Source organism: Mirounga angustirostris, unplaced genomic scaffold, assembly GCF_029215605.1.
Source record: "Mirounga angustirostris isolate CCGP_5_RB_7025 unplaced genomic scaffold, mMirAng1.0.hap1 SCAF_13, whole genome shotgun sequence".
NCBI lineage: Eukaryota > Metazoa > Chordata > Mammalia > Carnivora > Phocidae > Mirounga > Mirounga angustirostris.
This window is the reverse complement of record NW_026991721.1, coordinates 38,178,870-38,194,290: the sequence shown is the minus strand read 5'-3', so window position 1 is coordinate 38,194,290 and position 15,421 is coordinate 38,178,870. Positions and strand designations below refer to the sequence as shown.

Below are 15,421 nucleotides of genomic sequence, written 5' to 3'. Positions count from 1 at the left end.
GACTTCAAAGTCAGCATTCAAAAGGCTGTTTTTGAACCAAAAGGATTGGAAAGAAAGATGAAAACGAATATTGTGTTACGGGAGTACGACAATTTTTTTTTTCATTTGTCTTATTTTCTATCATTTCTACAGTAGATATTTGTTATAAGAAAAAAAGTTTTATGAAAAGAAAACGAGTATTACAATTGTCTCCTACCCTCCTTTCCTTTATTCCTTCCGTGAGCTGGGTACTTGGTCTACAGCTGGGACACGTTGCCACCCCACAGGCCACGGGCAGGAGTGTCACGGTAAGGTCTCTGTGGTGGCGGCGAGCGCGGCCCGTCAGCCCCCAGCAGCACAAACGGACCCTCACGGCGAGGCTCTCAACAGGGCTGGCAGGTACTTTCTCCCCATCGCCCACCCACCCTCGGCTCATGCCACATCCGGGCTGTCCATGTCCCCTCGCCTTACCTCTTGAAGTCTTGCCCAACACACTGCTGATCAGCGGTCAGGGCCCCAGCAGCCCTGGACTCCCCAGCTCCTCACCCCTCTCTCCACCCTCCCGGCACACCCCCAGCTGCCCGCTCTTCCCTCCGTGGGAGCCCAGAGCAGCTTCAAATGACAACAGGTCAGAGAGACATCGGGGATTAGAAAAACAAATCCTCATTTAAATGAAGACTTGTGAGCAGCTGAGTCAGCCCCCCCGGAGCAAGTTCACAGCTAAGCGGGCTCGACTCCAGCGCGGGCCATCCGGGGTGCTCTCCGTGCCCAGGAAACTCTGGGGCCCCTGGGTGCCGGGCAGACTCACCCGGCAGCCTGTCACTGCAGCACATGTCCAGGGCCCCTCCCTCGGAGTCATCGGCCGCGTGCTTCTCTCTCGCACTCCTGCAGCGGATGAAAAATGCCAGATGACGCCGTGCAGCTGGGATCAAGGCAGAACCCTGAACAAGGATAAAAAGGCTTCTTGCTCGAACTGTGTCCCTTTGAATAACCCTACCCCGTGGTGGGGGAGGGGGCGAGGAGGAGGACCAACCTGCAGAAGGGTCAAGCTGCAGAGGCGGGAGCAGAATTCTGCAGGCGTTTTCACTGTGCAATAATGAGCAGCAAATGCCCTACAACCGTCGTCACCCCCATCCCCTCTGCCACGGAGGGAGGGCTTACTGTGTGCAAAGCACTTACAAACTTCATCACACTAAGTCTTCATCGTGACCCCCCAATTAGGGATTGATCAACAGGCTCAGAGGAGTTAAGTAACTTGCCCAAGGTCACACAGCTCATTAGGGTGGAGCTGGGTATGAAATTACAGTCTAGGACTCCAGGCTCACTGTTGTGTTTATTGTTCTGCCTCCTAGTTCCTGTAGGTTTGAATCACAGGTGAGCAAAGAGAGGTCTGGGTCACACACCGTCTATGCCCAGCTCCTCAAGGCCTGCAAGCACCTTGTGCCTCAGGCAGTGGAAAGTGGCATGCAAAACTCTCCTCCAGAAAGAGTTAGAAAATGTAGGTATATGTATTTTTGGTGTATTCTAAATGTTCTATTTCTTTCTGGCATCAGAAAACCCCCTCTCGGGGCACCTGGGTGGCTCAGTCGTTAAGCGTCTGCCTTCGGCTCAGGTCATGGTCCCAGAGTCCTGGGATCGAGCCCCGCATCAGGCTCCCTGCTCAGCGGGAAGTCTGCTTCTCCCTCTCCCACTCCCCCTGCTTGTGTTCCCTCTCTCGCTGTCTCTCTCTGTCAAATAAATAAATAAAATCTTTAAAAAAAAAAAAAAAGAAAGAAAACCCCCTCTCTAGCCAATAAGGGCACTTTCCTGGACTGTACGGGAGTCCAGCTTTTCTCCTTTACCCTGTAAGCTGGAAGAAGGTTGCAGGAGATCAGCTAGACCCCATGAAGTGTCAGCAGAGTAGACACACCCTGGGGGCAACTGTGCAGCTCACAGGGGTTCCCCTACTCTGGAAATGGCCTGATATGCAAATATGGGTTCCAGCGACTCTGCCTGCCCTTCATGTTCTGACCCCTGGCAGTAGCTGACCGATCAAGGGCTAGACACACCAACCAGGCTGAGGCAAGCGGATCCTCTCCCCTGCACTTTTCAAATGCATCCTGGAGGGCCTGCAGTCTGCGGTTGCTGGCTCTAAATCATGGTAGCCACAGTGTCCTGGAGAGAAGGTCCAAAAACATCTGCTGCTATGGGCCTTGGGTCTGCTTCATTCCTGCCCATCCTGAGTCTTGAGTCTGTCTATCAAAGCCATGAGATGCTCCAGGATCCTTCCAATAAATTCCAACATTTTAGCTTAAGCCAGTGGAATCTGATTTCTGAAATTAGCAGCTGAAAGAAACCTGAATACAGCACTGCCAGCATAATACTTCCACGAACTTCAAGAGGTCAACTACCTCTCTGCCCACTATTTCTGCCATCCTACCTCTCAGACTGGTCCCGAGGCCCGTGTTAGGCCCAGCTGCAGACCTGAAACAGTTAAGGATAGACAGGCGGAGTTAAGGGTGACCCTTTTCATTCTGATATCTTCTGCTCTAAGCTGGCATTGCATTATTTTATCTTTTCCTCACTCCAACTGGCAGGGGCTCTGAGAATCCCAAACCTTGGAGCCTAGCTCTCCTGCAGAGAGAAGGCTGCTATCTTCAAGGCCCTTTAAATGTCTCCCGAATCCCTCCACTTTTCTCCCTCTCCGCCACCTACATCTTGGTCCACGCCAGCCTCTCTTGCCTAGATTACTTTGGCAGTCTTTTAATTGGTCTCTGGCATTCACTCAGGCTGCCCCTAAAACATTCTCCATCTGGTTCCAACACATATGGCTTCATAGGTTGTGCAGTTTATAACCTGCACAACTGGATGGGGCAGGCCTGAGCTAGAGAGGACTATTTCAAAATTCAACATTTATCATATAACCTTCTTAAAAAAATACTTTAAGATACTTTAAGTGGCATCCTATTGCACTTAGAACAAAGACAGAAATGCTTTAACATGCTTTACTAGGTCTTGCATGATCTCACCCAGTATATCCCTCCGACCTTATTTCATACCCCTTTCCCTTTGCACTCAGCACTCTAGCTACACTGGACAGGTTCTTTTCTCCACAGTGCCTCTGCACATGCTTTTCTCTCTGCCTAGAGAGCCCCTCCAGCTCTACTTCCTACTACTTTTTACTCACACACTCGACACAGTTTGAAATTTCATTTTCGTATATGCCATTGTTTGATCAACATTAGACTACAAGCTCCATTTCTGTTTTATTCACCATTGTATCTTCAAAGCCTTGCATAGTGCCTGGTTCATAGTAGGTGTTCAATAAATAAATAAATAAGTAAATACTCGTTGAATCCGTGAATGTGGCCCTGACCTTCTTGAAAGAAACATCAGGAACCTCAAACATGGCCACCATCTGAGCTGCCTCACGGGCAGGTCTTTGTGAAGCCACCTGGAACCCTCCTCCACAGCTGTTGTCCAGAGCAGGCACAGAATCACACATCCGGAACGCCCCTCAATTAGGAGAGGAGGAAAAAGGGGCACAGAATGGAGATCGGACCTGCTCCAGGTACTCTGTTGAGCTGGTAGCCATGGGGATTGGGATGCTGAGCTTTTCCTCTCTACTGTAAAGAGCACCCTAGCTGGAGGGCAGCCCATGAGGGCTGGCTCCTGGCTGGGTGCAGAAAGGTAACCAAGGTATCCAGATACCTCTGGAAGGGGACCCATGTGTGACTCACAGCTGCTTTCACACCTTAAGCCTCCCAGGCCCTAAGCCGTGTTCAGAATAGCTCAGCGCTGCATGTGTGCAGCGGACTCTATAAATAAGCTTCCTAGAAAATGACTAATTTCATAATCAGAAAAGCAGAAAGAGTAGCACCTCTCATCTGTAGAGGAAAATGGAGCAAGAGTTCGCTGCTTGGCCTTGTAGTTGAAGGACTCTGGGCAACCTGAGCCAAAACCTGCATGGCTAGGCTGTTCAGGGGAGGGTTTTAATTAGATTTCCGAAGAGAAGAGATGGTCCATTCAGGCTGGATGGAGAAGCCCAGTCTCTGGACCCTGCCCTCTCTCCTCGCCGCCAAGAGCAGAAATAGCTGCTTGCAGTGGGTTACTGCAGGCTCCTTCTTTCTCCTCGATTTCTAGGAGCTGGGCAACAGGAGCAGAAAACCCAGCAACCTGCTGGGCTGGTCCCCTCGCCCCCCCCACCCCGATGCTCTTAGAACCAGAGAACCCCAGAGATAAAAGGACTTGGAGATCACCCAGCCTGTCCCTCCCTCACTGATGGAGAATATCTGGGCGGGGACAGAACCTTCCCAAAGCCACTGCCTCATTCAACAAGCGTTTGCTGAGCACCGCCTGTGAGCAAGGCACGGAGCTGTCCTAGGAATACAATGAGGAACCACCAGGCCCCTCCCTGCACAGCTCCCAGTCATTTCGGGAAGACACACAAACACGACTGCTCCCACACCTGCTTCAATCGACGTCTTCACGCGATGCCTTGGGGAGCTCAGCTCAGATTGTGGTGAGGGGGCGGGGGGGGGGAATCTTCTGCAAGGGGAAGATAAGAGCTGGTTCTTAAACATGTTTCTAGACGGATGACGGGTCACAGGGGAAAGAACCTCCGTCACGGTGCAGACAGCAAGAGCAATGTAGATGTCTGAGATGTATTTGGCACCAACTGGAGGGGGCAGGCTGGTCAGCGGGATGGGAAGCGATGGGGACTAGGCCTCAGTCAGAGGCACGTCAGCAAGGCCTCACTGCCAGGAATCCTGGCTTTTCAGCGGGGCAGCTTTCTTCCACTTGACCATGGGGCTGGCCTTGAACTGAGATGTCACAGGTGCCCCCACCCTTGGCCTGGGCGGGGGAGGTCTATAATGGATGGGGGGCCAGGAGCATGTGTCTGAGGAATGGACATTAGACCTGGCCAGTGGCATTTGATCTGGTCCCAAACCACTCCTTTTTCTAAATTGTGGTAAAATTCACCTAAGAGAAAAATTCACTACTTTAACCGTTTTGAGAGTGTACAATCTCGTGGCATTTAACACATTCACCATGTTGCACAACGGCCACCACTCTCGGGACCCAGAGCACTTTCATCACCCGAAAGGAAACCTCGGACCCATGAGGGAACTCCCCTCCCCTCATTCTCCCCCCCCCACCTCTGGCAATCATTAATCTGCTTCCTGTCCCCATGGATTCGCCTGTTCTAGCTATTTCATATAAATGGAATCATACATTATGTGGTCTTTTGTGTCTGGCTTCTTTCACTTAGCACAGTGTTTTCTAGGCTCATCCAGGCTGGAGCACAGAGCAGTGCTCTGTTCCTTTTTATGGCTGAACAACACTCGGCTGTGTGGATATACTACATTTTATTTAGCCATTCATCAAGCCACGGACATCTGGGTTGCTTCCACCTTCTGGCGATTATGAACAGTGTTGCACCAACCAAACCTCTCCTTTAAACTCTGCTCCCAACCTGCTGATGCCTGGGTACTCTTCTCTCACCCTGGGCCCCTGAAGCCTCATCTATCAGATAAGATGGTCAGACCCCTGGCAGCCTGAATGGCATCACTATCACTTGTCCACGTGTGTGTGTGTGTGTGCGCACGCGTGCACAGGTGTGAAGGCAATGGGGACCCCCGCATTGCTGGCTGCTGGACACTAGACCTGGACCAGCCTGCCTCACCTTCCCAGAACTCATGGCGAGTGGAGGAGACACAGGACAGGTACCTGCTGTGGGCTGGGTGAATCAGCATTCTAGCAGAGGCCTGTCTGGGATGGGCTGGGAGCACCTCACCGCTCTCTGGGGGGTGGGAAGGAGGACAGGTGGGTGATGTTAGGAGGCAATGCCAGTTTTGCCCAGGACTAGTGTAGAGAAATAGCTGACAGCTTTGGGGAGGGAGGCTGAGGAGCCTGTACCCTCTTCCTGGGTAGGTGAGGGGCTAGGAGGAACTAGGATACTGAAGCCTTACTCTGGGTGGGAGCCTGAACCCCCAGCAACCTCCTGACCCAACCCCAGGCAGACATGCCCTCTACCTCGGGCTTCATGCTCCTGGGGTTCTGGGGCCACTGAGACACCCCTCACTGTCACCATGGAGCGCCCACCACCCTCCCAGAGCTCTGATCCCACCAGACATCACTATTCCCTGAATCAAACCCATATACTCCTACTTCTAGGCCTTTGTTCACGCTGCTACCTCAGCCTGAAATTTCCTTTCTCCCTCCTGCCAAATCTTACTCATCCTCAACATTTCCTCTTCCGTGGAGCACTCCCTGATCTCCTGGGGAGAATCAAACTCTCCCATCCCGGGGCTCCCCACACACTCCTGGCTCACTACTTCGGTCTCTTACTTTGTTCTGCTGCTATAGTTAGCTGTTTATGCACCTGCCTCCCCTATCAGGTTTCCAGTCACTTGAGAGCATCCCCGCCCCCTCAGCCACCTCTGCATCCCAGGTGTTCAAGACCCGAGCTTGCTGATACACGGTAGAGTTCAAGTGGAAGACAGTGGCAGGGTCTTAGAGTTAGTGGCTCTGGGGGTCTCTGGGAGGACAGACTCTAGCTAGGAGCTTCCCAACCTAGGGAAGATGCCAGACCACGACCAGAAAGAGGCCCATAATGCCGGCTCAACTTTCAGCAGCGTATTCAGCATGCAGGGGCCAAGGACATGCTGGTTTCATGGAAGACAAAGGATGAGGCTGACTACCTCATGCAAATGAGTCATGTGTCCCTGCGCATGCACATGGAGAGGGCTTGGCCTCCTCAGTGGGGTGAGCGGGAGGGAAGCCCACACACACTACTCACCTGGCTCCCTCATAATTCATTCCCAAGGTGTCCGGATGGGGAAAGGCGCCATCGGGGGCCAGGGCAGGAAGCTTCTCAGCAAAAAGCACACTGGAGATGTGAATGGAGAGAGGCCAGCTTTAGAACACGCAGATGGGAGACTCAGGCAAGAGAGGTCAGGTGGGCCTTGCCTCACGTCACACAGCACGGACAGCGGTTTTCAGGCAGTTAACAAAATCCAAATTTCCTTTGGGAGTCAACTCTCTCTTCTCTGGGTGCCCAACTTGTCTGTTGCCACAGGGAAGGCCCAAGACCACAGGTCTATTCCCTGTTACTCTGTGTTATACCTTTCTGCCTAAATGACTCAGAGTCTGTTTCTGTTGCTGGTTACCAGAGAACTCAGACTGATGTGTGCAGCAAAGTTGGGGAGCAGACAGGCTCTGAGCCCCAAGCTCCCAATGCTTAGTTCACAGCTATTTCCACCTTGCCAAGCTGCCTACCCTCCCTGCCCAGCTGTCCACTGTCCAGCCATGTCCCCACGTCTGAGCAGACTGCAAACTTGGAGTGTTCTGGATCCCAGACACAGGGTCTGAGTGTTCTCTGCTTGGGATGTGCCCAGATAAATGATGACTTCTCCATCCTGCTCTGTTGGTGGGAGACTGGGGTGTGGATGTGGCCGAGACCCAATGGAAGGGAAGGTGGAAAGATGCTGGAGAGGCCCAGCCTGCAGAGGGCTTCAGGCAACACAAAGTTTCCCATCTTCCATGTGAGTCAGACCCAGGGACTGGAACATTCGTTTGCTCAACTAGTGTTTACTAAACAGCTCCTATGTGCAGGCCACGGCTGAACTCTAGTTCACGGCCTAATGGGGGAATGCAGGCCAGCAAAAGGCAACGGTGACACGATCTGCCAGTCTGAAGGAGAAGTGCAGGGTGCTGTGGGGGCACCGCTGAGGTTCCTAAGGAGGCAGAGACCTCAGGAAATGTTCCCGGGAAGGAAATCTATGATGTGCCATGAATGAGGAGCCGGGCTCAGCAGCTACGGAATGACAGAGGGGCGGGTGGGCTGTTCTAGGCAGAAGGAGGGCATGTGAACGGGCCTGAAGCTAAGAGAAAACAGGGCACGTTCAAGAGATGGGAAGAAATTCAGTGTGACGAGGGGAAGGTGAAAAGGCAACATGATGCGGGACAGGGACACTGATGGAGATGCTCGTTTGTGACACTCTTCCTTCTTGTTTTCCATCTCCCTCCCCTCCCTCCCAAGGTGAGGCAGACCTTATTCTTCAAATAGCCCTAGGAGGAACATACTTTCATTTCCTGTGTTTTCTAGATGAAAAGATGGAGATTCAGAGACGTGAAGTGACCTGCCCCACGCCACACACCTGTAATGACAGATCTGCCCCTCACCGCCCATGCTCCTAAGCCCTCTTCTCTTCTGGCTTTCCACCTTTGTTGAAAAGAGTGCTCTGAAGGTAGGAAGAGAGTGAGCATGAATGAATCAGCAGACTACAGCAGCTGTGCTGTATCTGTTCTTTTAAAAAAAAAAAATCCTCGTTTTAGGTCTATTAGGCTGCATCCCATTTTACAGATGAAGAAACTAAGGCTTGGGGGCGAAGGGATTCTGCCAGGCTCACACAGTGGGCAAACTGGTGAAGGAGCCAGAGGCGGACTCAAGCGTGCCTGTCCTCCTGCCCAGGGCCCCGAAGGACCTCCTTGCTGTACGGCCATTAGCTTTGTGTGCTCTCCCCAGGCCAAGGACCCAGCAGCCCAGCACTTTTGTCCCAGGCCATCTTGTGACTTTGGGCCGGCCGTTTCCTCTAACCTGCGTCTCAGCAGCGCCAACTAAAATCAAGGGAATCGAACTTAATGACTTTTAAGGGCCTTTCCTTAAGGTCAAGCCCCAACTTCGGGGAGGTCAAGGTGGATTTCATGAGGCGGATGGTGGTGGAGTGGCAGGGAACCAAGGCTTTGGTCCACGGAGCCCGCCTGGCAGAGGCCGCTGGATCTTCAAGTGTGTAGGGCGGCTCCCACCCCAGCCAGTTACTGACAGAGGCCATGTTCACGATCTGCGGCAGACAGTCCTACTTGTCTGGCTAGCCCCCCATAAGATCAATCGAAGAGCAGGATTTCAGAGTTCAAAGGTCATCTGGTTCAACCCTGTTTTCCAACACTCTGAAAACACTCGTTCTGCTCCCTCTCTCAACACGCCCCCCAAGACCCAGGTACAGAGTTTGGTGTACGAGGAGAAAACACTCACAAACGTGAAGGTATGATCACACCTCTTGTGAGGGTATTCTGGTATGTCCCTTGGGTTAGATGCCCACTCCTACCGAGAATACCTTGGAATATACTTTCCCTTCGCTGGAAAAGCTCCCCTTTCCCCTTCCCAGCTTGGAAAACTCTCGAAAACCCTTTTCAGATCCTATTCAAATGTCACCTCTTCGGCAGAACCGTCCCTGACTCCCTTGGGAAGAACTGGGTACTCCCTCTTCCTTTCTTACCTCTCTGTTCAGAAATGATCTATTGATGCCTGTAACCCCAATTCCCTTGGGGCACCTGTACACAAACCTGGGGTCTAGAATTCCCGCAGCCCCCTTGGATTGAGTGCTGCCTGTGTGCTGGAGACCATGCCAACTGCTGGGCATGTTCTCCATCATTCATCTCTCACTATAACCCTATCAACTGAACACAGTGATCATCCTCCTCCTACACACGCAGAGATTGGGACTTGGAGGGACTGAGTCATTGTTCAAGGTCACAGAGTTGGTAAGTGGCAGAACCAGGCTTTCAACTCAGGCTTTATTTAAACCACGAAGTGTACAGCTTCTGACATGGACCTTCCTGTTTTCCATGCCTACACTCTGACACCTGGCAGATAGATTCAAGACATATTTCTTGAAAAGACAAATTAAAAGCAGGCTAGAGACTGAGTATGAATAAATGGCTCATTAAAAACCACAAAGCACAGGCTGTGGGATTGGGCTGCCCGAGTATGAATAAAGGATTCCCCCAGTGGTTACCCAATCTTGCACAAGATACTTGAATTCTCTATGCCTCAGTTTGCTTACTTGTGAAATGAAAATAACCATCTACACAGCAAAGGATTCTTAAGGATATTAAGCGAGAGGAGCCTGGGTGGCTCAGTCGGTAAGCATCTGCCTTTGGCTCAGATCATGATTCTGGGATCCCTGCTCAGCGGGGACTCATCTTCTCCCTCTCCCTCTGCCCCTCCCCCTCTGCTCATGCACATGTGCTCAGATAAAATCTTAAAAAAAAAACCCTAAAAACGTTAGCTGTTTATCTTGTATACATATGTTATTTTGTATACATACATTATTTTGTATGTCAGGTGTTGCCTGTTTCTCAGTTAATACAGCTCTTCTTTCCCCACACAGATAAGGTCCATGGAGACTCTAGGATGACTCTTATGATGTACTAATAAATTGGTTCTCAGAACAATAAATAAATAAATTTAAAAGCCCTGATTAGTGGCATCTGCCGATTTCCATGGTGTAAATGGTCCCACGATGGCTGATTTCGAGCTATGAATGTGAGGGGTCAGGCTGCCTGTCTTGGAGATCAGGAGTTTTACTCCAACTCTCTGTGCCTCAGTTTTCTCATCTTTAAAATCACATTGTTGGGATGAGTAAACATCCAGCTCCTAGAGGAATGCTTGGCCAGAGTACATTATGTAAGAGTTAGCTCATATGACGGTTGTTGAGAGTTGTAACAACACTCAGTCTCACTGTTGCTTGTCTGGCTCCGACACTGGCCCAACCCCAGCACCTGGCTTTTCGCCTGATGCCCCTGGCAGAGTCTCTGTCTTGGTCATTTGCCTTTAGGACTGAGGCCTTGTCCACTCTTGCAGCTCTCCCCAATCCACGTGGAACGAGAATTCTGACTTGGCCTGTGTTGGTCACATACTCACCCTGATCACAAATGGTTTCATGCTGCTGGTGTCTATAGGTCTCTGGTTTCAGCCCTAGATGTCCCTGATGCCACCCGCTGGCCTGGACTACCTGTGCCTCTGCCTTGCTCTGGATCGTCCATGATGGTCCCATTTGGCATCTGCTCTGCTCTTCACGCTTATGAAACCACTTCTCATAGGGCTTGTACGCACTACAGAGGGGAGAGCCGGGGCTCAGAGCTATGGTTGCTCCCCCTGCAGCCAGGGAGAGCTCTAGCTCCTGCCACACCCATCATGAGGTCTAGTCCCGGCCAGAGTCCCCAACCTCTGCCTCTCATTTAACCCTTCTGTGCTCAGGCCTGGCCCAGGCAGTGCCAGCATAGGCTGGGAAGACGCTGGCACTTTAGGATTTGGTGAAAGACTCAGACAAACTGAGTCAGGCAGAGCCTGGGAGAGGCAAGACAGAGGCTACATTTGGAAACCTTGGTTGGGTCTGAGGCTCCTTTGCCAGGAGACACAATAGAGTGTCATATGGAATGGGAAGGAAAACAAACAAACAAACAAACCAGACGGGACCAGAGTCAAGGTTTAAATGGGTCTGACCTCCTGTATTCAAATGTAATATCAGCTGCATACCTACTATGTGCCCCATGCTTTCCAATGCCTTATTTAATTAGACCCTTGCGGCAACCTTGTGAAAAAGACATCATTAGCTCACTTTGTCTAGGAGCTAATAGGCACTTGGAGGGATTAGAGCCTGGCATGAGCCCAGGTAAGTGTCACTCTTGTCCTGCTCAGGTGGCCCATGGAGAAGACAGTACAGAGCTAGGTCCCGGGCCAAGGACAGATGGTCCTCTCAATGCCTCATGCTACTGTACAGCTGGAAACCTGGGGCCCAGGGCAGGTTGTCAACAGAGGTCCTCGGTTATGGGCAGAATCCCTCAAAACATGACAGCTGACCATTCTAAGGTCACGCACCTCAAGGCCACCATAGTACTCTGGAAAAAGGATGGATTTAGAGGCAGAGAGACCTGGTTGAAACACTGTGCTTTGCCACATTGTCCCCATGGGGTCCCTGGCCAGTGTCTGGACCTCTCTGAACCTCAGTTTCTTTCTCTGGGCTGCAGGAGCAACACAGCTGCCCATGGCAGGGTTATGGAACTTACAGGCTCTGGAAGTGACTGCAGTAAAGAAAGTACCAGGCAACCTGAGGCAGACGGCCTCCTCCTTCTTACAGCTGACCTGGCCCAAAGCTTCCCTCGAAGTCAACCCCACACCAGAGATGCTTCTGCTCTTTGGACCAGGCAGGGCCATCAGCTCCAAAGGTCTGTTTCCTTTTCCCTCAGGCTCAGTCAGGTGTTCCTGGAGCTAATGAGAACAGTGCAGGGCCTCCTCAGCAGAACAGACTCTTCTTCCATCTGGAGAGCCCTGGGCTGTTTCCAGGTCTCCCTCGTCAGACCCGGAGCCCTTAGGAAGGTGGGCCAAAGAACTGGAAACCTGACTTCCTGGGATTCCCCAAACCCTCCTGCACCATGAACACTGCCTCATCTTCCAGCCACACTCATTTTTGATTCTCGGCCTTTGGCTCCCCTGTTCTTCCTTCCCGCATAGGCCTCCTTGTTCCTCCTTTCTGAGCTGTGGCCTCGGGCCCTTCTGCCCTCAGGACCCCTACCTCAGCACCATGCCTCCTCCAGGAAGCCTTTCCAGTGAGCCCAGTGCACGGTGACCACACCTCTGGCTGAATTCTTCTCCCAGCATTTGATTTGTGACTCGGAATCTGGCAACAGACTGCACCGCACCCTGGGCTGCTCCCTGGCTATCCCGTTCATAACCTGGGCTTCTGTGAGCTGCCCAGGCTGAGAAGGGGCAAAGGATGGGCCTCCTCCTATATGGCCCACAACAGGGAGCCCCGTGCAGAGGAAGAGGGATGGGAGGCAGGGCAATGTGCTTCCAGCATTTTCCCGTACCCTCGGATTTGAAAAGAAGATAGGAAGGAGTGACTAAGTGGGAAAAAAAAAAGAAGAAAGAAGTGAGTGAAAAGAATTGAAAGGGAAGGGCAGCCATGTGAGACTCAGGATCAGGGTCATAAGAGGACAGATCCAGGCTGCTTTGGATCATGCGTTAAGGCTTTCTGTGAATTACCCCCTGATTATGTAACTCCCTGGTTTAATAGACTCCTCTTTGAAAACATTTGGAACTTGACCTCTTCCAGGCAGCCTTTCCTGATTGACTCGGGTCTCTTCCCTGGCTCCCTGAGCTGTACTACTCTGTACTCTCTGATGCCATTTCCATGATGCTGGGTCCTCTGGGGTAGGGCTGGAGGTCTCTGCTTCACTGGCGGCGAGTTTCACTTTACATTGATCATCTGTAGTCAGAGATATCTCACACTGTCTCTTTTATCAGTTTCAGAGGGTGGGTGAGATTTATTTTGAATGGTTGTTTTAAATCGTTTGCTTCCAAGACAATCTGGAGACAAGGTCTGCTATTGTTTTATAATCTTATATGATTCTTTACTATCAGGCTCCGTTGGGCCCAGGACCCAGTCCCTGCCCTCAGCCAGGGTCCAGCTTAGTGCATAGAGTCAGAAATGTGCTAAATGGCCAAAATATGGAAAGAGCCCAGATGTCCATCAACGAGATGAGTAGATAAAGAAGAGGTGATACACACACACACACACACAGAGGAATATTACTCAGCCATCAAAAAGAATGAAATCTTGCCATTTGCAACGACGTGGATGGAACTAGAGGGTATTATGTGAAGCGAAATAAGTCAGAGAAAGACAAGTATCATATGATCTCACTCATATGTGGAATTTAAGAAACAAAGCAGATGAACACAGGGGAAGGGAAGGAAAAATAAAATAAGACGAAAATTGAGAGGGAGGCAAACCATGAGAGACAGTGAACTCTAGGAAACAAACAGAGGGTTGCTGGAGGGGAGGTGGGTGCGGGGATGGGGTAACAGGGTGATGGACATTAAGGAGGGCACGTGATGTCATGAGCACTGGGTGTTATACGCAACTGATGAATCACTAAATCTACCTCTGAAACTAATAAAAAAAGAAAGAAATGTGCTAAATATCACCTGAGGCCATCTTATGGGAATGCCTAGGAGGGCACAATGGGAGGGGCTGGGAAGTTGCACAGAGAGATGATGAGCATCTCTGGGACAAGCAGGAGTTCAGCAGACAGTGGGGAGAGCATTCCAGGCAGAGGACAGCGCTGGGGCAAAGAGCCAGAGAGAGGAAGGAGCCGGGGAGTGGGAGAAAGAGGACATGTGGGTGCAGCTGCAGAGGGGGCAGGAGAGGGGACCCCCGCGGCATGGCAGCCGGCTTGGTGCAGCAGGCCAAGTCATCCTGCCTTGAACTTGGAGGCTGCTTTCACTCTAGCTGGCATGTAGAAATCTGTGCCAGTGTGGCTGGGGGCACAACACGGATGGATCCCCCGAACTGCCTCATGCCACAAAGACCCCATGTTCTGATGCCATTCCTGTGAAGATTAAGAATGGACGAAACATCCAGAATGACAGGACCAGGAACCATGGTTACCTCAGAGGGCAGGTACTTCGTTCTTGGTGGTCACGACTAAAGGTGCGCTGGCCATATTTAGGGGATGGGGCCGGGGAGGCTTTCGCGACGAAGAGCTCTCCCACTCAAAGGCTAAGAGGGTCCCTGGTGGGAAGCAGTGCTGCAGGCCACACCAGGGGATGAAGGAGCAGAGGGGACTGGCTACATCTGGGTTTGGGGAAGATGGGGCTTTGGCCATGATGGGAGCCCACAAGGTCCGGGCATCTTGGGGCAGCGAAGTGACGCAGAAGGTGGACACGGGACCTCCATGGCCACTCCTGGGCTTTGTCCTCGGTCAATTCCAGCCCGCTGTCCTGAAGCTGCTCGGACCCAGGAGGAGCCCTAGATGTCCCTCTGTGGTACCCCAGGAGAGGCTGGAAGGAGGCCAGGTAGGGGAGTCAGAGGGAAAAGGAAACGCCCCCCGCCTGGCCTCATGATGAGCACCAGTGATGATGAATGATTATTCTGCTCTGAATGGAGTCTCGGTGAGGTGGGGTGGCCCTGGGAGGTCAGAGTCCCTAGCAGGAGGGCTGGAGGCTGTTGCTGCTGCTACAGAAAACCCTTTTCTGAAACCACAGGCAAAAGCAGAACACAGCTGACTTATGCTAAAACGCTGGCCCACCTCTTCCTGCAGGAAGCCTTCCCGGATTTCCATGCTGTGCCGGTGTCTCTCCTGCGTTCCCACAGCCCTCGGCCCAGCACCAGAGGACGGTTACTGCCTAGGTCTGAATCTGGCTCTGCCACTCCCGTGCTGTGTGTTCTTGGCAAGTTCCTCAAGCCCTCTGAGTCTGTAAACTGAGGACAATAAACACCTTCTGTACTGACCTGTCATGAGGATAAGGAGATAATGTCATAAGCACCCAGAAGAAGTCAGTACTTGTTATTATCATTATCAGAACACATGTCAGGATGGAGCACTGTTGCTGGGTTACTCGTCTGGCACCCCCAAGAGACGTAAGCTCCTTGTGGGCAGGGGCCTTGTGGCCACGTGGATTTCCTGGCACAGTAAACACTTGCATGCATAAATGAACTGCATCCACTAAGACCTCTCCAGAGAGCTTTCTTTTTCTACCCACAAGGCCTCTAAATCACAATAATTCTTCAGAAATGGAGGCTGGATTCACTTTTACTCTGGTCTCTCTTCTCTCCTCTCTATTACCTCCAAGGCCACGAAGAAGCCACGAGCTTCTACTTTTTTATTTTTCAAA

General features: G+C 51.6%; 1 protein-coding gene across 1 annotated transcript in view; it reads right to left on the bottom strand.

Moving 5' to 3' along the window:
• PTPN5 (protein tyrosine phosphatase non-receptor type 5) overlaps positions 1 to 6,780 on the bottom strand; it is a 37,037-nt gene extending 30,257 nt beyond the window's left edge. Inside the window, exons 1-2 of the mRNA XM_045892653.1 lie at positions 6,761 to 6,780; positions 788 to 864 (exon numbers count right to left, since the gene is read on the bottom strand). Of these exons, the coding sequence (XP_045748609.1) occupies positions 788 to 864; positions 6,761 to 6,780 (97 nt within the window). The remainder of the gene's footprint in view (positions 1 to 787; positions 865 to 6,760) is intronic.
• Between the last annotated feature and the right edge of the window lie 8,641 nt (positions 6,781 to 15,421).